The sequence below is a fragment of the Colias eurytheme genome, chromosome 6, assembly GCF_061535395.1.
Source record: "Colias eurytheme isolate Ceu_HAF_F1 chromosome 6, ilColEury1 Martin Lab GWU primary, whole genome shotgun sequence".
NCBI lineage: Eukaryota > Metazoa > Arthropoda > Insecta > Lepidoptera > Pieridae > Colias > Colias eurytheme.
The window spans coordinates 1,823,490-1,849,121 of NC_142985.1; the positions used below are offsets into that span (position 1 = coordinate 1,823,490).

General features: G+C 33.3%; 2 protein-coding genes across 2 annotated transcripts in view; both read right to left on the reverse strand.

Annotated features, from left to right (window-relative positions):
• Window positions 1-25,632, reverse strand: part of LOC149907455 (uncharacterized) — a 157,838-nt gene that overhangs the window by 25,129 nt on the left and 107,077 nt on the right. The gene's annotated exons all lie outside the window — the stretch shown is intronic.
• LOC149907456 (uncharacterized) lies at window positions 7,922-9,421 on the reverse strand. Its single transcript, XM_090102397.1, has one exon. The coding sequence runs from the start codon at window positions 9,419-9,421 to the stop codon at window positions 7,922-7,924; it is 1,500 nt and encodes a 499-aa protein (XP_089958523.1).

The following is a 25,632-nucleotide window of genomic DNA, read 5'->3' on the forward strand; positions in this document are numbered from 1 at the left end:
GTGAAAAGAACAACCGAGTAAATACCTAAACCGTAAAGCATTTATTGACGTAGGTATGTCAAGGATTCAATAAATGCACACTTACCTCTACAATTTTTAACGAATGGTTAGAACCTACGTATTAGCACCAAAATCATTTATACTCCAGTATAGCCTTACAAATAATAGTCATTCCTAAACCATAACCCTAACCCTAACCTAACCATAACCCATGCACAATCTTCTTAATCCTCTCCAATCTGGTTTCCGATCGGGTCATAGTACGACCACTGCACTTGTCAAGATCACAGACGATATTCGTTTCGGAATGGATAATAAAAAGCTTACAGTCTTAACTTTACTAGATTTTAGCAACGCGTTTAATACAGTAGATTATGATGTACTCCTGAGTCTATTACGTTCTCTTAACTTATCGCCTCCGGTAATCGACTGGTTCTCCAGTTACTTACATGGGCGGCGTCAGCGTATACGAATAGATGAGGTTGTATCATCATGGTGTGAAGTCGGCGCTGGTGTTCCGCAAGGCGGGGTCCTATCTCCATTATTGTTTTCCATATTCATCAACTCCATTTCGAACAACTTAACATGCGACTACCACATGTATGCCGACGATCTCCAAATCTATACCCAAGCAACCCTTGACGATTTACACCAGGCTATCAATTTAACCAACAAGGATTTGCAAAGCATAGTTTCATGGAGTTCGGCTTATGGTTTGCAAGTAAATCCTTTAAAGACTCAAGCTATAATCATTGGCAGTCCTTCTTTAATTGCAAGGGTGAATTGGGTGAATCTCCCTCCTATTGTTGTTGACGGCACGTTGATCCCTTATAGCGAAACTGTTAAGAATCTTGGTGTGTACTTCGACAATACTTTATCTTGGAGGCATCATATCAAGGAGGTTAGCAAGAAAATGTACGCAACTGTGGCGTCTTTGCGTCGTCTACAAAATTTCCTTCCTCTCCCAACCAAAATCCTGTTAGCACAATCCCTCCTTTTGCCCATACTTGACTACGCCGATGTGAGTTATGTCAATCTCTCCGTAGATCAAATAAACAAACTCGAACGTCTACAAAATCTCTGTATACGATTCATATTTGGTCTACGGAAATATGACCATGTATCTGAGTTCCGGTCTAAACTCAAATGGCTACCGATCCGATTTCGCCGGGATGCTCATGTGCTGCATCTTCTCTATCAGGTTATGTTTAACCCAAAGATGCCGAAATACCTAAAAGAAAAATTTGTCTTCAGGGGAAACAATGATGAACCAGTTCGCTCCACTGAAATGTATCGATTACGAATGCCTCAACATCTTACTCGTTTCTACGATACTTCATTCACTGTTCAGGCTATTAAATTGTGGAACGCTTTACCTGAGCCAATAAAAAAGGCACAGTCATTGAATAAGTTTAAAATAATGGTAAGCGATAACTATCACTCTTCTTGTCGTACTTAATAACCTATATATTATATTATATCTTTGTCGCTTTATATATTTATTATCATGTTTTTATGGCTTTAATTATTCTTTCCTATACTTTTGTGAATATATATATATTATATTTATACATATCTTTATATTATATTCTTACATATTATATTTATGCTCTGCCCTATCCCTCTCCTCTAACTAATTTCCTTCCGTACTCCGGTTGTCTGGAAGAAATCGCTATTTAGCGATAAGACCGCCATTTGTTTTAATTTATAATTAGATTAAGTTCATATTTTAGTTTAAATCTAAGAGCAATAAAGGATAAATAAATAAAATAAATAAATAAACCCTAGCAAAGTATTTCCATCATAGAAAATTCTAGACGCATCGATATCCAAGACGCATACATAATTACAAGCAACGTAAGGTAGCTCCATTAGTGTCGAGGACGCAGCGCCGCATGGCACCGCTGGTTGCCAAATAGCAGATCGATACATCGGCTACTGGAATGTCTTTTGTGAATTTTATATGTGGAGAATGAAAATAAGAATAGTAGCCAATGATTAGTAAATATGTACCTAGCTGAGAACGAAGTCAATGGTATTGTTTGCTATCCATACTAATATTATAAATGCGAAAGTAACTCTGTCTGTCTGTCTGTTACTCAATCACGCCTGAACTACAGAACCAATTTGCATGAAATTTGGTATGGAGATATTTTGATACCCGAGAAAGGACTTAGGCTACTTTTTATTGCGAAATATGTACCACGGGCGAAGCCGGGGCGGACCGCTAGTATATTTATAAATGCGAGAAGATTGTAAGCTGAGAACGAACATAAGTTTACTTTCGGGAAAAGTTGACTATACAATAAATATAAGGTTAAATATTGTAATGATAATGTTAGTCATGACGCCCATAGTCCACCAACTTCAGGTCAAATTCTAATACGTAACAATTATTTTAAATGTTTGTACATTTTTGTTGCAATAGGCGTCGATAAGTTTCATCAGTAATTATTTTAAGTGTTAGCAGACTAATATTAAGTTTCATACAATGTTATCTTAATTGTAACACTCTTGCTATTACTACAGTTTAAAACTTTAAACCATTCCTACTTAAGGCAGGCAATGGTGATTGTCAATTCCCTTAAGAGCAAATTTTATCTTTCGTGAAATGCATCTGATGCATTGTCCTCCTGAGACTTTTTATTGCTGTTGAGACATGTAACACTGGCACTTTTGTATTAAAGTATTACATTTTCAAGAACAGTGCGGAATTTATATCAACAATGTGGTTACACTCACACATATAGAGACGAGTGCAGCAAGCTTTTATAAAAGGTACATAATTTTTGTTGTTTTCTAGTGGTAAAAATATTGAAACATTAAATGAATACCTAGATTACAATAGAAAATGAATGAAAATTTTATAACAACAAATAAAGCCAACATCACAGATATACATAGTCTGTGGTCAACATGCTAACACTAACGCTAAATAAGCTTTTATATTAGTTTTCATTTTGAATTGTTTACTAGAGGCTTTGGTTTGGCATCATATATTATAACTATTACGCTTCAATAATTCCCGTCATCTGGACATTTTAAAAATTAACTGAATAAGTAATTGATAATATTTCATATCTATATCTCACTCTACTTTTAGCTAAAGTCAACTTAGAGCATTATATTATATTTTGCACGCCTCATAAGCGAAGCGTTGAGGTGGGTACTACTGTCATTTCGCGCAAAACATCTGATTTTTCAAACTTAAAATGTCTTTATGTATCATACATTGCACTTGTAAGATAATACATACACACACATATTAAGAAAAAACACTATTTTTAACATTCATGATATTTTTGATGTCATTTTTGTTATTTAAACTAGTTAAAAAACAGTTTAAAAAAGTTCTGTCTTGGACGTCCGTGTGTCTGTATGTGCGGAGGATTTTCTTGTTAACACGATAGCGACCGAAGTACTTTACTAATCGAGTCTTTTTTTTCTCTTACGCTTGAGTATGCTCAGGAATAGAACCCTTTCATTTTTCAGGGTCTGATTCGATGTGGTTTAATTGTTATTAAATAAACAAAAATAATAATTAATAAATAATTATTAAAAAAAAATTATGAGGCGTGCACTTTTGGATTTTCCAAACTATTTTTATCTTTTAAGCATCCCCAAGCTAATTTCCCTTCCTGCAAACGCGTATACAAAGCCTCAATTCAGACGGCATCTGCACTGAGTGTTATCTATTGAATTTCGCAAATATTTGCGATTCAACAATAAAGGAATATTGAGAATTCGCACCCGTCTCCGCAATACTCACGCTATAGAAGAACCTACATCGGGTTGAATTTAAACAAACACTTATTGCCTGCGACATTACTGTTTCTGTATTTTTCTGTTACCTACCCATGTGTTAAACTGCAAAATTTTGTTAATTTAGAAATCTTAGTGTTGTTATGGGTTATTTTTCTTAAGCACACGGTGATATGAAGCAAAACAACTAAGCTATTATGAAGGAAACGTTTTATTTCATTGACGTACACAATCAATCGAAATCTTAACTAAAAGTAAGAACTAGGTACATATATTTATTATAAAAAAAACAGTTAGACTTAACCAGAGGATAAGTAGTAGGTAGCAACTAACGTAACTAATTCTAACAAGACTTATATCTAAGTAATCTTAGCAAATTAGTGAGGGCGCCAGGAGGATTTTATTTATTGAACGGGATCCTTCCAATCCCTGCCTTTTAGTTAGCTCCAGGTAGTAAAAATCAGTCGCATGGATATCGAACGCGTATTATTTTGATCACGAGATTGAAGGCGTTTCATACAGGCTACAAACAAGACATAATTTTAGTTTTTATTTACTTTTGAGTTTTAATTATCTTAACATTATAGTTCTAAAATTATAACTTACCCCTTCTCGCACGAAAATAATAGCACAAACTTAGAATATGTAATCACACTTATAATTATGATATTATTTCAAACAAATTACACCGACAAACGGTGTGCCGAGATCCACTGCTCAACGACCACTGTCCTTTCAATGACATCGTATAAGGATTTCCAGACGTTTCTTAAAAATATTAATAATAATAAAAAATGCATTGAGATTCGTGTGGATTTGAACTTACGACCCGCGGATCTACGCTTCACATTAGTTCCACTGAGCCACTCGTACGATAGCTCAAGTCGTGAAACTACGTTACAATTATTGTTAGTTTATCAAACATAACATTCCCCCAACCAACACAAGAAATGAGATGCCATAGTTTATGCATCTCATTTCTTTCATGCGTTATGTTCACGCCAGAGAGGCTTTAAATCCTTAGCATGCCAAATACCTATTGACTTACCATGACAATTATTAAGGCGATAGATGTTATCTGATAACTTAGCTACTATTATGGCTTTTTCAAATTTAGGTGCTAACTTTGCCATAAATTTATTACTAGCATTAGAAAGCAACTTAGTTCTTTTCCAAACTACATCACCTATGTTAAAATTTGCCCGCCTACGTTTAATATTGTATAATTTTGAACTTTTATAATGTGAGGTCTTAATTTTATGCTCAACGTCGCGAAAAAGTTGGCTTCTTCTCTTTAAATCCATCAAATAATTATCGGTCTTAATGACGATAGAGTCAACATCTATTATTTGCGAATCCCTCGAATTTAAGGTTTTAGGAGGCACAGCAGTCTCCCTACCAAGAAATAAGTATGATGGTGTAAAACCTGTTGTTTCATGAATCGATGTTCTAATGGCATGACCAAAATTGTGTAAATGTACATCCCATTCATTATGTTTTTTTTTATTAATATATGTTGAGATCATAGTGCCAACAACTCTATTGACGCGTTCTGTTGGGTTACTTTGGGGATGGTAACTGGGCGTATACCAAATACTGGTATTATATTTTGACATCAAATCCTTAAATAAATGAGATTCAAATTGTTTCCCATTATCTGAAATAATCGCTTGAGGCACTCCAAACAGTAAAAACTGTTTTTCAATAATGTCACAAATCTTATCGGCTTTTCCTGTTCGTAGCGGAAATAGAAGAACAAACTTACTGAATAAGCATGTAATGACAAGTAACATAGTGTTACAGTTTTTACTTTTAGGAAACGGTCCCATGAGATCTAATGAAATCACTTGCCACGGTCTAGTGACTGTACGATGACTACCCATATGCCCTAAGGGTAATTGTTGCGACACTTTTGCTCTTGCACACACTTCACACTTCCCGACATACATCTTAACATCCTTCAATATGTCAGGCCAGTAATAATGTTGTTTTACTCTAAATAAAGTTTTCCGTACTCCCAAATGACCTGCAGTGACATCATCATGGCAACGTTTCAAAACATCACCTCTGAGAGCATGCGGAATGTACAATTTCCAGTCGTTAACTTTATCTGGATATTGCTTCAGATGAATTTTCTTATATAATAACCCATTTCTCACTTGCCAATTAGGAACCTCGCTACCACTAGTAATTTTTAAGACTTTATTTCTATACCATTCGTCCTTATGTTTCTCTAAATTGCTGAGAAAGTTACTTTCTATACAGTCTCCAAGGGCATCAATAGATCGTGATAAAACATCAGGAACAACGTTAGATTTACCGGGCCTATGGATTATATCGAAACTGAACTGTTGCAATTTCATGGCCCATCTCGCAAGTCTACCATGTGGGTCTTTCATTTTATGAAGCATTTTTAGTGCACTGTGATCAGTGACGACTGCGAAATGCGATCCATCTATGTAGGGTCTGAATTTTTCTATAGCATACACAATGCTCAAAAGTTCTCTTTCCGATGTCGTATATAATTGTTCTCGCTCATTAAGTTTTCTACTAAGAAAAGCTATGGGTTTCTCGACGTTGTCAACCTTTTGACATAAGACTGCTCCTATACCTTTATTTGAAGCGTCGCATTGAATAATAAAAGGTTTATTAAAATCAGGACAACAAATCACTGGCGTCGTGGTTAAGAGTGTCTTTACTTTAACAAATGCGTTATCTGCCTCATCCGTCCACTTAAATGTTTTGGATTTTCTCCCTTTTGTCAACTGATGGAGGGGTGCTGCAATAAGTGCAAAATTTTTAACAAACCTTCGATACCAACTTGCAATCCCAATAAATCTCTTTAACTCTCTTAAATTTTTAGGTCTTGGGAAATTAATAATAGCTGACACTTTTTCAGGATCAGTACGCAATCCATCTTTATCTACAATGTATCCCAGAAAACGCATACTTGAACGCGCAAATTTGCATTTTTCTATATTTATTGTTAAACCGGCATCTTTTAATATGCTGCACACTTGTTTTAGAATGTTCAGATGTTCCTCTAACGTTTCTGAACAAATAACAATGTCATCCAGATAGGCCCAAACTTTGCCCTCTAAGGCATGAAACAAAATATCCATGAGTCTTTGTTGTGTTTGTGATGCATTTACAAGACCAAAAGGCATTACTTTAAAATGATACAACCCTCGACCAGGTACTGCAAACGCTGTCTTCTCTTTACTACACTTATCCAGTTCAATTTGCCAAAAAGCAGTTTTGAGATCTAGAGTACTAAGAAATTTTGAGTGTCGCAAGTTGTCTAATATAGAAGCCACTCTAGGCAAGGGGTATGTATCTCTTTTAGTGACCTTATTCAACTGCCTACTATCTAAACAAAGTCTATTGGAGCCATTTGGTTTTTTAACCAGTACTATTGGAGAACACCAAGGACTGTAAGATGGCTCTACTACATCCTTGGCTAACATTTCATCTAGTTCACGTTCAATAATTTTCTTAATAACTGGAGAAAAATTGTATTGCTTTTGGTATATCGGTTTACTATCACCGGTATCTATTGTATGCTTCAGAATTGTTGTTCTACCTAACCCTGACCCAATTTCTTCCTTAATATAATTAATAACCTCATATAAAGACTTTTTCTCATTTTCATTTAAATTTTCTTCACTTATAATTGCTGGTTCTTCATCTGATACCGTATTAATATGTAAACCCTCTTTTATATCATAACCTTTAAATGTAAACCCTATATCAAATAATTCAAAGAAGTCCTTGCCTAAAATCAGGTCTTGAGACAGATTAGGCATTACCAATATCGACATGACGTGAAATTTATTATTAAATTTAATGGGTACATCAACAATTTCAGAAAGAGTGTGATTAGTTCCATCTGCAGTAGAAATGTAAACGGGTTCTCGTTTCTGCGTCTTTAAGTTTACAACCTTTAAATATTCTATAAACCTTAAATTACCCACGGATCTAGTAGCTCCCGAGTCCAATAAGCCACTGAATCTTTTACCAAGGATGTTAATACAAACGTATGACCTATTATCACACTCCTTCCGAAAGGTCAGAGGCGAAATTACTTCTTGTGACATGAATAGCCGAACGTAATTTAACCAGTTCTGCCACTCAATACTGTTTCGACTAAGGGGAAAGGTTAGTTGGCAGTGTCTTGCCCTTCCCCTTTCTCGTTTCCCATACAATTACATTCTTTAGATGTAATGCCAAATCGACCACATCTATAACAAAAAAGTCGTTGCTTGGGCGCCGCACAAGATCGAAATAAGTGTCCAGATTCACGACAATTCCAACATCTCGATTTATTACTATATGTCTTTGGAACTAAAGCTTTTACTTCATGTATCTCGTGATTATTTTCAATACTAGACTTATAGGCTAAATCCGGTTCCATAGATCTATAAGAAGATTTAGGTTCTTTGAAGTTATCACAATTAATTTTGGTTCTTTCCAAAATTCTCAAAACATTAATCAAATCGGAAATAGAAGAAAATACGTCCCTACATACGGCTCTTTGATAGTACGGTTGAAGATTTTTTATAATTATCATTATTTTCTCCATTTCCGAAATTTTGTTTGGAAGTCTATTAAATAAATTTTGCATGACGGATACGTAAATAACTACAGATTCATTAGAACCCTGTGTTCTAGATTTCGCTTCAGCCAGCAATTCTTCTTGATAGTACGGCGACTGAAAATTACGTTTTAATAAGATGACTAGTTCATTCCAGTTTTCTATATATTCTCTATTAGCGCGAAACCAAATTAAAGCATCTCCCTTAAAAAAATCAATAGCGTGTCTCCAAAGATCTTCATCCGTTGCATTTCTAGCATATTTCAATTCATTCACTCGCTCAATAAAAGCGTTAACACTAACACTAGTGTCGCCCGAGAACTGAACACCCCATTGGCTAATTGGCACCAACTTGTGTCTTAATATTTGGGTCACTTGAGCATCATTTACTGACGTCGAATTAAAAACGTTCTCCGGTAATTTATCATGAAAATATTGAATGCCTAAATCATCATGAGCAAAGCTAACTCTCTTTTGTTCTAAGTCTACTTTCGAAGTGCATTCTTTGTTTAAATACGTTTCGCAGGGGACTTTAGATGTCGACGGCCCAATGACGTCAACATCCAATTCATTAAGTATCTTATGACTATCTTCACCCAATGATTTTTGTAGAATTTCTTTCATTTCCTTAGTAATTTTATCATCATCCTCCATATCATCCTTAGCCTCTAAATCATTAAGTAATATAACAGCCTTATCCGACAAAGCTTTGTGCTTCTCCTTATCTAATGTTTCAGCTGCTTCAATGAATTTTAACCTATTCATCACATGAATTAAACGAGAGACTAAACGTTTATAAAGCTGCTTATCGGGTTTTTCTTTTAATTCGGACACATAACGTAAAATGCAATCTAATTTATCTGAGCATATATCTAATTCATTACTAGGATTTTCACTACATTGGCTGGGTGCTTTTAATTCATAAGAAACCAGTTTCAAATTTTCAACATGTAACATTTTTTTTAAAACAAGTTTTAATGCTGAGGCTAAGCCCCCTGGATGCACGTATCCACGGCACGCGAGTTCAAACTCCACCTCATCCTTTAACAAATACTGTGGATCCATAATTAAAAGGTAGGTATACTATAAAATCTAATGCGCCTAAAAAAACCGTGCAAGAAAGAATAAGTTGTATCCTCAAATAATTTACATATAAGTGTGTATAAAAAGATCACTATCCATGTAACACTAAATCTAATATTCGATCAACAAATTTCTTATAAACAATCATTCCATATAATATACATATTACACCAAATCCACAATAATAATAAATAGAAATCTTATTTTGACAAGTATTAAGCACGTACATGTATTCAAAAAAATAATGTATTTAAACTATTTTAAAATACTAAATTAAAACTAATCGAATTAATCAAGTATCTATTATTGAGATTAACCCGCTAGCAAATTAAAAATAACAAGCACAGTTTTGTTAAATTAATATACTAAGAGTATAAATAAATAATCCCATTGTTTTAGCGTTGGGCGCCATGTTGTTATGGGTTATTTTTCTTAAGCACACGGTGATATGAAGCAAAACAACTAAGCTATTATGAAGGAAACGTTTTATTTCATTGACGTACACAATCAATCGAAATCTTAACTAAAAGTAAGAACTAGGTACATATATTTATTATAAAAAAAACAGTTAGACTTAACCAGAGGATAAGTAGTAGGTAGCAACTAACGTAACTAATTCTAACAAGACTTATATCTAAGTAATCTTAGCAAATTAGTGAGGGCGCCAGGAGGATTTTATTTATTGAACGGGATCCTTCCAATCCCTGCCTTTTAGTTAGCTCCAGGTAGTAAAAATCAGTCGCATGGATATCGAACGCGTATTATTTTGATCACGAGATTGAAGGCGTTTCATACAGGCTACAAACAAGACATAATTTTAGTTTTTATTTACTTTTGAGTTTTAATTATCTTAACATTATAGTTCTAAAATTATAACTTACCCCTTCTCGCACGAAAATAATAGCACAAACTTAGAATATGTAATCACACTTATAATTATGATATTATTTCAAACAAATTACACCGACAAACGGTGTGCCGAGATCCACTGCTCAACGACCACTGTCCTTTCAATGACATCGTATAAGGATTTCCAGACGTTTCTTAAAAATATTAATAATAATAAAAAATGCATTGAGATTCGTGTGGATTTGAACTTACGACCCGCGGATCTACGCTTCACATTAGTTCCACTGAGCCACTCGTACGATAGCTCAAGTCGTGAAACTACGTTACAATTATTGTTAGTTTATCAAACATAACAGTGTCAATATACGTGAAGCAAATAATTATCTCCTTTTTAACTGCACAGGCGTGCAGGCTGCACAGCTTTGACCAAAACAAAAAAAAAGACGTATGGCACACGGGGACTGCCGCGGTAAAGCTATTGCATGCTATGCCTTCAAGCCACACCTCCGTGCCCGTCGGAGTAGGGAGCGTGAGGTTTTTTCGTTACGGAATTTCTCGATTCGGTCCCCGCGCTCAAGGTCCGCGATAGAAGCTATGCAATAGCTTAAAATAACAACTGTATAGATAAGTGCAGTGCGCTTATATTTCTGAACTTATATTTGTTTTAAGGTTGGTTTTTAGTAATGCATGAAACATACAATACACACACTACAATGCATTTGACACGCACACAAGGATATGTCTCTTTTGTTTATGGTTATGAGCTACCACTAGTTTAAATAATGCGTCGTCTTCCGCTTTTCTCTTCAATAATTAGTACGATGGGTTTGAGTTGTCAAATAAATCTTTGTGCAAGACGCTTAAAAGATTTATGTTAAGGAAATTTATGATTGTTTAAATTGTTTTCTTACATCGTTTGTTTCCTTCACTGAATTTGTGTAGCGTCTCGTAATGTATGCCTTGCTATGAATCCTTTCTGAAGTTAAATAAGTATAACGTTTGTGTAATTTATTAGAACAAAAAAATCATCGTACAATTAAATATTCAAAATAAACAAATTATTTGCTTTCTCAATCTTATAAACGTAAGAAATGAGGATGTTATTAATTTTATGAAAATATTATCAGTAAATGGAAACTTGCTATCAAATATCTATCGAATAATTTATCTTTTAAAATTTTAGTTTACATCACATTTCGTAATTTTTTTGACAATTTCAAAACTGACTAAGGTGATACTTATTATGTAAGCACGAACATCTTATCCCTAGAATTTAATATTAATGCAACCTTTCGTTTCAAGCTACTAATTGACGCAACTTCATTACCTCCTTATAGAACATTACCTCATTATACAGGAAAACTTGTAAAAACCCACAAGGATATTATTTTAGAAGCATTTCCATTGACATTAATCACAAACGAAAACATTTTTATTGAATGGGTTTTCTTTGAAGGAACGCAATCTCAGGACTTATGCTGATTCCTGAAGGGTCCCTCAAAATTGAACTTTAATTTGATAGCAGGAGAAACGATATTTCTATAAGAAGAGTTAATTGAGTGTCCGAGATGACAAAGCTTTTAAGACTGTCAATTACGAATTTCCCGTAAATTTAATATAAAAACCTGTTATAATTTTTATATTAATTCCTGATTGCGTTTAAGGTATGAATAGTTACTAAGGTTTGTATCTCTTCGGAGTCCCCATATATAATTTAAAAATTGAAATACAGGCAATCGACTTAGGCTACGAAGCAACTGAAATTAATTAAAAGCAGCAAGCAAAGCAAGTAAATGTTTAGATTTCTGTTCAAATATTGATATGAAAATGACTGATAAACTTTCTGCACAACGCAGCTTAAGCATAATTTAATCTGTGGCTTAAGTCAGTTGTTTATTGCGTTCAATTATGTTTTAGTGGAAGCTCTTAAATCAAGTAGCGCTAAGTATCTTTTTAACGATTGGAATAAAGTAAAATGCTTTCGACTGATTTATATTAGATTGATTTGACTAATGACGAAACCCAAGAACTGCTTATGAGGTATAACAAAATTTTGTTCATTTAAAATTAATGGCTAGATTGTTATTATTATAATTAAAAATAAAGTATTCAATAATACTGCTGATTAAATTCTGTTAGTTAACAATTTTTACATTTTCTCTTCTTCCATCTATTTTTATTTGTAAGATTGCCTACCAGATCATCACTACATGTAAACTATTATTGGTCTAAACTACAGCCGTACAAATAAACGAGTTATAACATTTTATGCAAAGAATAAACTAAGAATAAGGAAAAATCATACAAATAAACACGAAATAAATGTAACCTAGTATAACTTCGTAATAAGTATTCATACTAATGCTATTCCGTCCTTATTACGGCTACCACCCTAGTATAAGTCTGACATAACCGAGTTATAACATATCTTTTAGTACATTGTGCTGTGTTTTACAAGTTTTAGAAGCAATTTTCAATCTAAATTTGAGATAATAGCAATGAGAGTAATACGAGAAGTAGAAAAAGTTGAGCAAATTAATAATTTCATTACGTACCTATTGAAATGGAAAATTTTGTATGAAATGTCAAAATATACGAAATTATGAAAAACCCTTTTGATATTTATAATGATTTATTTATTTACAACATGCGCCAAACCATACATACATAAAACTTATTTCTAAACTTATCACAATAAACACACACTTTCGTTGAAAATATAAATCTTCTAAGCCTGGAGTTGTATGTTTTGAGTACCAGTTATTTGGCAACTCTCTATCTCAAGTTGGGTTTATCTTCTGTTCTCCAGATATTGGATAGCGTTATCTATCATTTGCTTGCATATTTAATGATATATTTAAATTATTTCCAATAAATATTTAAAAAATAAATAAACAGAACATCGTATGATGAAACTTCACAACAAATTCGACGAAGTCAAACGAGCGTCAGCAAAATGACAGCACCAAGGCTTAACCGTAGACAATTTCAATGTTTTTCATAATTTTGTGAATGAATTGCGACGTTGCCGCTTCGCGCCTATTGCATAGCGTGAGCATAGATACATCGACGTTATTCCAAATTTATTTGTACGAAATTATGACATCCTTATTCTTTATTTATTCTTATCATATCTATGCATTGCATAAGGTTTGAATAAGCAAGTTTTTATTTGTACGGCTGTAAAGGACTAATGATCACTATATTTAAAATACAATTGTTCTAAAGCACTTCAAATATGAAGAGCAAACACACTTAGCACATATAAAGGTCACATTAAGGCGTATAAAACTATTCCACATGAAATGGGAAGCGCGAGTTATTCAGCAAATGGAGTCTTAATTATATCCGCTGCGAGCTTGATGTACATCCGTGGAATATAAAATATATCGTGGATATACCACGAGTATGAAAGTGACGTCATAATGAAAAATGTGATTGTGACCTGATTATCCAGTGGCATTCTTCGGACGAAAATTTGTTTTCCATATGACTCTAGGACTTCACTCTAGGACATCCAGTACGCTTAATTTAGTAGGAAAACTTAAACCTATATCACACCCCGGACACTCCATACAAAATTATCGTTTTGACAGTCACACTGTAGAGACTGCAAATGTGTGTGTTAACGCTTTATGGTTGGCACATTTGTGACTAGCGTAAAAAAAAATTCGCGTTTTTCTGATGAAATACATCCGTAAACAGCACAATATCTAACCATTTTCTACGAAAAACGATAATCACAAATCCCCAGTCCCCAATAATAAAATTACTTTAAGTCAATTTGATTAATGTTGTCAATCTTCGTTGCGTATCGTCCTTGCAGATAAATGTGGCCCATTTTAATCATGATCGTGCGGGGTGAGGTAAGTGTTTAAATTTGGCGGGAGGCGGAGAATGTCCGTTCTGTAGCGTTTAGCTACTATTATGTATTCTGTGCCTATATGTGAGTCATTTGAATTTAGTATAAAAATACTATTACAGAATTTGTATAGTTATCTTCTAGATAAGAGTCGTTTGAATCTAACCAAATGAAAGTACTGATACTATAAAGTATCCGTAAAATCAGCACTTTGGGTTCAAAAAGAATAGGCAATTCTTTAGTAGTAAAACAGAGAGATGTAAAAATAAAATATAAATTTACTTTTATATGTTCTACGACTTCACATTGTAATCAAAACAGAATCGCTTTCTCACATTTGATCTGACACAAAGTCAGAGGCTACGAAGTTAACCTTTGTATACGAAACGCAAAGGTCAATAATAGCTAATGCCATTTTCTGCCATTTAACTTTACAATATAGGTTAAGGGAAAGATCACGGTAAATAGCAGTTCCGAAAAAAAAAAAAAAAACAGAAAAAGTTCTCATGATTTTTTCATTAAGGTACCTATATAATTAGGGTCCGCTAATGGTGACAGTTACAAAACGTTTATCCATTATATTCAACTTAGTAACGGTAATATTGATTAGTGTTAACCTTTATCTAAACCTTGAAATACCAAGGTTACTAAACTAATTAATGCTACAAGTCCTAGTTTTGAACCGATTTTCCTAAAGAAGACATTTCTCGTAGCGATAGAAGTGATTATGAGAACGTCGTAGCAAGTTCTACGATAGTCTACGAAACTGTGCTTTTCAAGTCTTTGTACTTCAGTCGTAGCTGTTTTCGGTCAGTTGTCGATTTAGGAATAAAGAATAAACAATCTTATTTAAAGTAACATAAAGTGCAATTTCACTGCTTCTGTTCGTAACATATACATCAGAATTTTACATACGCAGTCTCAGAATGTCCCTGAGGAGACATGTCATCGTGTCCAATATTTATCCATAATGTTTACGAGATGATTTAATATTGAAATTTAATTTTCCTTATTGTCTTGTGATTTCATATACATCAATGATATTCGATTCGTATTAAATGAACTCACGGATCAATCAACACCCTCCTATTTGAGATAAATGGGTAAAATCTTCTCGAGAGGAACGAAATATGAGTAATGTCGGGTTACGGGTAGTCATAGAGAAAAGAAAAGTCGAAGATTTTATATGATGGATCTCTTTACTTTCATAATTTATAACTTTTGTAAATAAACGTTTATAATATAATATCTACTTCAGAATAGTTGTTCGTTTTAAATAGACTCAGTGTGAGTCACATTTAAAATTAATTATTATCGTATTTTCTCCTCCCTTTAACATCACATCTTTCAGGCATCGCCAAACCCAAAGCAATCACACGAACAAAATGTTTCAAGGTGTTAAACGTCTGTAACAAATCCTTTTTTCCAAATTAGAAAACCTCTGTTCATGCTATTTCTATATAACCATTTGCTTTCGCCACGGAAACATTTTTCCGCTCCCAGCTGTAATGGGGGTCAGTTGAAGTCTGTCAAAGTTTAAACAAGGGAACCCTTCTAAGGAACTACGCAACATGAAAGCGAAGCACCGCAGTGAATTACAGAACACCACAAAGAATCTCAATTTCGTTAAACTTTTTACACTGTAAATTGTAAACTCGAGTGTTTAGAATTCGCTACTCGAGTAATAAAGCGCGTTTTCCGCTGGGTTTCTCGTGAAGAATTTTATAAGGTTGTTTTTCGTGCGTTCATGAATTTAAATAAGTCACGGAATATAGAAATATCTTATATATAAAATTCTCGTGTCACAATGTTAGTCTGCATACTCCTCCGAAACGGGTGGACCGATTCTCATGAAATTTTCTGTGCATATCGGGTAAGTCTGAGAATCGGCCAACATCTATTTTTCATATGTACCACGGGCGAAGCCGGGGCGGACCGCTAGTAATTTATAAAAAGAACATTTTAAGGGTGCAAAATTGTATATACAAATTGCCTCATATAGCATTTAATATTTTTAATTTTTGAGGTAAGTAGGTATACTCATAATAAATATTTAAAACTTTCAATGTTGTCATGTGTTGTTTTTACTTGTGTTTCGTAATGATATTACTACTTTCCTTTACTTTAAATATGTACCTAGGAGATATTAAAGTGAAACTTTTATTACATCGTCTCAAACTTTTTGGTCTGTGTAGCGCATGTCGCGTGACGGTCGAACCGTACGATAATTATTATCGTACAAATACGATAATTTTGTGCCTAAGTTTCACTTTTACCGTGGTTTCATAAAACCACACAACATTTTTATCTATTGTCTCTTTTCTACTAATATAATATTGTTATATTTCTTTTTTAGCAAATAAAAAGGTATTTAGGTATATAACTTAACTGATTATACAATAAAAAGTTGTTCAGACGTTTAAATGTATAAATAAAAATGTGCAGTTTATTAAGAATTTTAAATTCAATCTTCTATCGCGATGAGGTTTCAACCTTTGTCTGTAAATTCTAAGAATTCGAGCAATTATATTTTTATTTTATTCTGAAAGAACTCGGAGTTTTGCACAAGAACTGAAATTTAATATTAGACAACAAGAAAAGGAGAAAAGTTAATAAAAAAAACTCTTGTTATTTAGGAATACTATTACATAAAAGGAAAGAATGTAGTTGAATATAAAAGCAAGAGAAAGGAAGGGCCGGGTTTGACATTTTTTAGTCTATTTAACCAAGATAGTTCATAGCTTTAAAAATGTTGTTGATTTATTAAATGTGTTTAGGTCATTGAGGTATTAGTACGTAGTACATACATAGTAACTCAATGGTTAAGGTATATTTTTTTTAAATGTTTTCGTACCATATAGTAACTCCTTTTAGGACTTTGATTAGGAACTTTCACATGATCTACGTGACCAATGTCTTTATTATTATAATTGTATTATAATTTAACTTTAGTTACTGACCTTCGGTTATCATCGTGTCCGATTTATGCCTGAAACAAAAACACAATACCAATTACAATTTCGTCCATCAACGCTTTTATCCAAATAGTTAACATTTTTAAGTCTATCGTAATTCAATTTTAACGTTTAGTTATTAATATAATAACTAAGTTTAATTTTCATAACCTCGTATGTATTACTATAGCCTAACGTATAACGTATTCATAACCTAAATTGTTGAACCAATTGTGGCGAATTTTGGCAACAAAAAAGATTGGTCAACACATAATTTATTATACGACCTATATAGGTAGGTTATATAAGTTCTTAATGCGAAATAACACAAAAATTGTATTAAAAAAAATTAACAATGAAACGAGCGTATCCACGGGCGCAGTGCTAGTAAAAAACATAAAAGAAAAACAAATTTCGAACGATAAAGTTGATTACAATTCAATACAATGTACAAAAAGCTCTCCATCACAAAAACTATTAAAAACGGATGGCATTTTAAATAACGATTTATGGATTCTATTCAATATGAAAAGAGGGATATAACAATACTTCCAGAGGCTTCCATTCCAAACAACAATGGACAGCAAAGACAATAGGTTTATTCTCACGTACAAACATAGATGATATAAAACGCGCCAATCTCTGTGGTAGGAAACTACGGTAAGTTATGCAAATATCACGTACGTAAGCTTCGCAAGAGCTTTCAGAACGTTAATGTGTTTTAAATTGGCGGGAATGGCATTTAAAAATGGAACACAGAATATAAAAATATAGCTAAAAATTTTACAGGTATTTAGGTACAGGATATTGCTCCTCTCTCCTTGCAAAGAAAATTTAGTCATTATTAACACTGTACACAGGAAAATTATAAGGTAGGTACTACAAATAAACTACGTATAAAAAATAGTAATTCGAATAGCATAGTCTGAAATTTTGCCGCTAGTCTATTCTTTCACGCATGTCAACCTTATTGAATGTCAAAAAGAACCGAAAATAATATAATTGTTTTGAACGTATTGAACGTACATTTAATTTCATTTGACGTTTCATACAAATAATATTATTTGAAATATTTCCTTCGCGATGAATCCTACTCGATTCTATTAATAAGTCCTACTTCCCCTCTTCACAATACATAAATTCGATTATATACAGTAGGTATAATATAAGCTTCTATAATGAGCTATTTGCGTTTTGTTTGGTTCACTGATCGATTTTAAATGTATTTATAAATCGCTTTATGCGTATTACTTGAGCAAAAACATTACATCTATATTTCTAAACAAAAAGCTCCTCTTATTATTTAAAGGCATAAGTTAAAATAAGTTAAGTAAGTTAAGTAAGTTAAGTAAGCATAAGTTTAAATCATGTAAGTACATATTCACGTTATAGGTTTAAGAACGATTTTCTTCATATGTATATTATAATTATTACCTTATATCTGACTTAGTTAAATGGAAGGAATAAAACCGAAGCCTGTCAGTAATGGGAGGTCTATTTAAAAATAGATTGTAAGTACTTTTTTTATTATAATACATCTCTGAAGGTGTTATTTCTAGACCAATGACCCTTAAATTAAATTAATACCTAGCACGTACGGATAATCTAATCTGGAATAAACTAGGGTAAGCCCAACAGCTTGTCACTCAAGTGTCGCTACAATGTATGAAATGTTAGGTTTGAAGCAAAATTTTATGTTTTATAACGTTGTCAACAAAAATTAATAAAAGTTATAGCACAGAATATATAGTACGAGTTACAAGTAACATAGTTGCCTACTAGTGATAGTACCTTTTTTTTTTATAGTGGGGAAATCTTCCAAAGATACCCACGGCCCCCGGGGAAGGAGCCGTGGGTTATGTCGGATTCTTACTGACTAAAACCCCACTGTGTTCCGTCGAGCCGTTAATGATGGGGCCGCGGGTATTTGTTAGAATTCTTCCGCGACCCCCTCGGCGGCAGCCCATCTGGAGATGGGCAGGCTAGTGATAGTACCTACTACCTAAGTACACAGATATACATAATATATATAGTAGTTTATACATATGAGTATAAAAGAATTGACCGTGCAGCGAAATTCGTATTCGAATCTTTCGTTCACCCATTTTAACGTCTCGATCTTTTTGTTAAAAGCATTGGTTCTTAAGTAAAGCACTATCGACCTTACAATTGAAATGTTTACAAAGTACTTATTTAAGTCAGAATATTATAGTGCGCATAGTGTATTATTTACTTTTTTGTTAGGCATCTTAGTTTCGTTTCTTACTTTATTAAGATAAGTATCTGATATTTCGTTTTAAAGCATTCAAATGATTTATAAAAAAGAATTTTTAAAAAATAGAAAAAATTCGATCGCGAGGCGAGATTCGGGCCCGCGTCGCCCGGGCAACGCGAAGGACGAGGCTCCTTTTGCGCGACGAACTATTGCACGCCTCATAAGCGAAGCGTTGAGGTGGGTACTACTGTCACTTCGCGCAAAACATCTGATTTTTCAAACTTAAAATGTCTTTATGTATCATACATTGCACTTGTAAGATAATACATACACACACATATTAAGAAAAAACACTATTTTTAACATTCATGATATTTTTGATGTCATTTTTGTTATTTAAACTAGTGTTAGACGTAACTTTTGATTTAATATTTTTGTGGATGAGTAGTTGTCAATATAGTTGTCACTGTTACTTGTCCGAACATGCTTAGCTGTCGCATACTATAAATTGCCGCATTCCTTTGACTCGTGGCGCATTCGTACGAATAGTGCCTAGGGGCTCGGACGCTGTTTATACGACGTTCGACCCAACTACCTTCACTTTGCTAATAGTCGTTGACTTGCTGCGATTTGTTATCAACTACCTACATCAATTAGGTAGCTGTGTAGAATTGCAGTACATTTTTATTACATTTCAAACTAATATTAAACTAGCTTCGCATCTTTTTTTATTATACTAGTTAAAAAACAGTTTAAAAAAGTTCTGTCTTGGACGTCCGTGTGTCTGTATGTGCGGATCCTTTTTCTTGTTAACACGATAGCGACCGAAATACTTTACTAATCGAGTCTTTTTTTTTCTCTTACGCTTGAGTATGCTCAGGATAGCTAGAGAGCTAGCGCAAAGCTACCTGTATGTATTTGACCAGACCTGGATTTTTGTGTGTTGATTCCCCTATACCTACTATACATGAGATGAGGAGTCACTAAGCCCAGAGTGGTGGACGGGGCGCGCGCTCGGGTAAGACAGGTGGAAATTTTTGGCGAACTTTGAAACCATTTGACCACGTCTGCCATTTTGATATTTGAAAATAGATTATTATTACTATCGGAAAATAACAATGGCAGACCATTATCACGCGGATAACATTCTGGCAGACACTTATGAAAGTGCTGAAAAAAATACAATTTTGAAAGTATTTGACCAGATCTGCCATTCATATATTTTATTTATTAGGGTCTTAAAAACTTATTTTCGAAACGGCAGACATTTTCATTGCGTACAGACTTCAGCAGACAACAAAACTTTACAGACTTCAGCAGTCAACTTAGCTTCTACATGGTCAGATGTATATATGTATTACGTTCCCTGACCTTACATCAATGATTTGCTTTATTAATGTTTTTATGGTCATTTACATTTAATTTTGAAAACTATGGAATAAAATTTATAAATTTGATGATACAAAACTAAATACATTCGTAAAGAATCTCAAATATAAAGTTGTGTTGCAAATAACAAATCATCATTTAAATATTTAGTTTATTTCTTTATTTAAGAAACAATTAACAATTACAAAACAACATAAAAAAAACACGCATGCATTTATTGAAATGTTCATTCATCATCACTATCGTATGGCGTTGTGTGACTCGTCTTCATAATCCATTGAATCGGATTCTGTAAAAGTAAAACGTAAATTATATAATAATAAAAATGAGTAAAGTCAAAAATAATTATTAAAGAATAAATCATTATAAACTTACCTAGTAAGGCAATGCCTTTGATGTCGCACGATGCCGCCGCGCCGCCCGTGTTGGTACTTCTGCTGCTACATGAAAATATGCTAGGGTTGCAACAAATGGGAAATAAAACAATTGTGATTATTACTATTATGATGTAATCATTTATTCATATGTACATTCAAAACAATTGCGAATATTAAATCTGATGTAATTATTTTTTCATAAATATATATAATTATTATTAATTACATAATAATATATTGCACTGTGAAATATTTACGTATCACTTTATTTTTGATGTTCTTAATTGTCTTTTATAAAATTTAAGTGACGCATTCGCATTGGGATCAACAATCCGATAAGAAAAGAATGGAGACAACATATACATAGCTTTGATTTCAATTCTACAGATACAAAATATACAATCTATCTAAAATGATACAACGGATGTTTCCTGCGTTTTCTCGTCAAAATACCGAAAAAACGTAATTATTGTATAGTAGTTGGGCGTGAAAGTAAAAAAACAAATGAAAAGTGTTTTCCATATGATTATTTATTAAATTTACGCGATTAAGAATAATTTCAACGATACAATTTAGTAACCGAGAATTCAGAGGATTAAAGAAAATACCTGCCTGATCATTTTATCAAACTCTAAAAGAATTATGGTTATTTCGCATCACTCGGTTTATTAGTTTGGTAATAATTATTAAAGGTACAACCCTAGCCATTGAGTCGAACGGTAGGCAACACAATATCGACTTTGTGCGGGTACATATGGTACATTTCTTCTTGCTGTGAAGCGTAATTATTATTATTAAGATTTTTTAGGCTATTTATAGCGTAGTAATTTTCACTTTTGCATGGAAGTGATGTATCTGCTAGTATCTAATCTGTACTGAAAACATCTGGCAATAACCGTTAAAGTGGGAACCGAAAAGAGCCCTCTCAGGTATAAAACCTAGACTATTTGAATGCTAGTAACTATATAAAATAAAAATACTATAGGCTAGAGTGAGAATAATATTGATATATATGGAAAAAAATAGCTACAGAGATAGTACTGTATGCATAGATCTGACCATGTAGTAGCTAGTTTTTGTTGTCTGCTGAAGTCTGTACGCAATGAAAATGTCTGCCGTTTCGAAAATAAGTTTTTAAGACCCTAATAAATAAAATATATGAATGGCAGATCTGGTCAAATACTTTCAAAATTGAATTTTTTTCAGCATTTTCATAAGTGTCTGCCAGAATGTTATCCGCGTGATAATGGTCTGCCATTGTTATTTTCCGATAGTAATAATAATCTATTTTCAAATATCAAAATGGCAGACGTGGTCAAATGGTTTCAAAGTTCGCCAAAAATTTCCACCTGTCTTACCCGAGCGCGCGCCCCGTCCACCACTTTGGGCTTAGTGACTCCTCATCTCATGTATAGTAGGTATAGGGGAATCAACACACAAAAATCCTGGTCTGGTCAAATACATACAGGTAGCTTTGCGCTAGCTCTCTAGCTAGAATAGAACCCTTTCATTTTTCAGGGTCTGATTCGATGTGGTTTAATTGTTATTAAATAAACAAAAATAATAATTAATAAATAATTATAAAAAAAATTATGAGGCGTGCACTTTTGGATTTTCCAAACTATTTTCTATTCTTTTCAAATGTATCATTTAAGTAGACATGTTTTATTTAACATGAAAATCATATAAAATCCAATGCTATACATAAAAATAGTACATCAACAAAAGGACTATACATAGGTAATCACATCATCCGTCAATTCGCGTTATACAGCTCATAAGACGTCCCTCGTTTACCCTACAACTAACACTATAGTAACTCATAAGCTCTAACATAAGTCTTTGGCATCTCCATCGCTTTTATAGCCGTCTACATCGACTTCTTTCAACCTTCAGCGGAATTAGCGCTCTAAATAAACTTAACGTCTAGCGCAGGGACGGTATTACATCGCTTTCAGTGAACCAAAGCGTCTGGTTGTGACAGTTTTTCTTAGAGAAAATCAGTTTTCGTAAGTGTACTCGAGTCACTTATGTAACGTATGCTAAAAATGTTTTCATGTAAATAATTGGGTGCTATAATGGTGTGCGTTTAGTTAGGACGAAATTGGTGATAGGAGCGTAAATAAGGCTCATCTTCCTGTGATGTGTAAGATAATATTTATATTGGTTTAAGTTATGGTCCGAAATAACTCGACCGAATTAATCGTTTTTGGTTGAATGATAGAGAATAATTACTGACAAAAGAGATTCTTAATTGGAGTCGAAACAAGAGCTGAGTAAGCATTACGTTATTTGCGTAGACAAACTTGGGAACATTAGTTAGTCAAAAAATAAGGCGAAAAGTATTATTAAAATAATATAAAAAAATAATTACTTAGAAAACTTCAAAAGTAACTTGAAGGTTTCGCCTATTATTGTTTGTTGTATACTAGTCTTGATATATAATTCATAATTTTATGTGATTGAAATTTTCCAAATCAGTAAATGGAAACGATTTGGATCACAAATACCTTCGAGTTTCCATTTATTCGAACCATTTGCTTTAATTCCCCACGAGAATTCGCTAAAATACCTGTGTCATAAAGATGGTTTAGTAATTTTGATTAGTAGCGATTAACTTTGTGTTTCATATACTTATAGATTTTTTTAATTAAAATAATGTTATTGTAATTATTATAATATAGTAAATAGTCATTATACAATTCTGACGAATAGGTTGACGAATTGTAATTCATGAGGAAAGAAGAATACCTATTAAGGTAATAAAATTGTCATGATAACTTAAAGACAATTTAATAGGCTTAGTTCCTTAATTCCTAGTCATATTTAGTAGATGAACCCGTTTTCTATTTCAGCATATAAAACTACTAGAGGTCCGCCCCGGCTTCGCCCGTGATACATATTTCGCAATTAAAGGTAGCCTATGTCCTTTCTCGGGTATCAAAATATCTCCATATCAAATTTCATGCAAATTGGTTCAGTAGTTTAGGCGTGATTGAGTAACAGACAGACAGACAGAGTTACTTTCGCCTTTATAATATTAGTATGGATGTATATGGGAATTTACAAATGATTCACTTTATTCGAATTTTCTTTCGCACACAAAGACACGAACTTTCACTTCTACCATTCTCCGAAGCTTCTGTAAGTTATTTCTTTGGAACCAGTTCAGTTCTTTCTACCATTAACAAGGATAGATGACTCTACGGGCCAGTCATTAAGGTCACAGGTTTTACGTTGTATGTCAGGTAATGGAAGAAATAGACAAAGTGAACGATGGTGTTCATTGATTGACTTATTTCTGCTATTTACCATGAAATATAATGTGAGAAATTCAGCTGAAGGATAACAGATTTTTTTTACAAAGTAAAACACTATATACAAATGCATATTATTTATCATAATTTAAAAAATAGGTACGCCTAATTTCAGGGTCTAATTTTATTAGGACTATCAAAAGGCCCAAGCTTTCAACAATGTTATGAAGTAATACGAAAAAGAAATTGAGAACCTTAACCTTTATTTGAAGTCATTTGAAATATGACCCAAAAAGCCACAATTTAAAGAGTTATTTCACTGTTGAATAATTTGTAGATATAACATCTTATTATATATAAATCTCGTGTCACAATGTTTGTCCTCAATGGACTCCTAAACCACTTAACCGTTTATAATAAAATTCGCACACCACGTGCAGTTCGATCCAACTTGAGAGATAGGATAGCTTAAACATGTAGGTACCACGGGCGAAGCCGGGGCGGATCGCTTATTCTATGTAAAGAATAAACATGAGAAACGTTATTTTCAATATCAAACATACCTACATATTTATGTTCTTATTAAATATGTAAGCAGAACACATCAAAGGGCAATATTTTCATAAACATCACAAAGGTACGAATAAACTTGTCAAATAGAATAAAAGATAATTGAACGCACAATTTTATGGAACATACATTGAAATAATATATCTTGACACTATTTTTATATTGCTTGTTATCAAAGTAACTAGCTAGTATATAAGTAACTAGAGGTCCGCCCCGGCTTCGCCCGTGGTACATATTTCGCAATAAAAGGTAGCCTATGTCCTTTCTCGGGTATCAAAATATCTCCATACCAAATTTCATGCAAATTGGTTCAGTAGTTTAGGCGTGATTGAGTAACAGACAGACAGACAGAGTTACTTTCGCATTTATAATATTAGTATGGATTAGCTGTGCCCTGCGGTTTTGCCGCAGTGCTCCACTCCTGTTGGTCTTAGCGTGATGATAGCCTATAGCCTTCCTCGATAAATGGGCTATCTAGCACCGAAAGAATTTTTCAAATCGGACCAACTGTTGGATAAACATTGCTTAGATTTAAAACACACAGAGAGACCATATTTTGATTACGCTTTACATTTATCAGCCAAAACTTTTACAATAAACAGAATACAAAAATACAATGCACAAAACGAGTTTAAAACGATAACACATTAACAAAGTCCTACATAAATAAACACGTTTAAAACCACCCTTATGTACACCCTAATAAGACCAAAGCACTTT

Excerpts from the sequence above, each read along its gene's own strand:
- LOC149907456 (XM_090102397.1), bottom strand. The coding sequence starts at position 9,421 with ATGGATCCACAGTATTTGTTAAAGGATGAGGTGGAGTTTGAACTCGCG.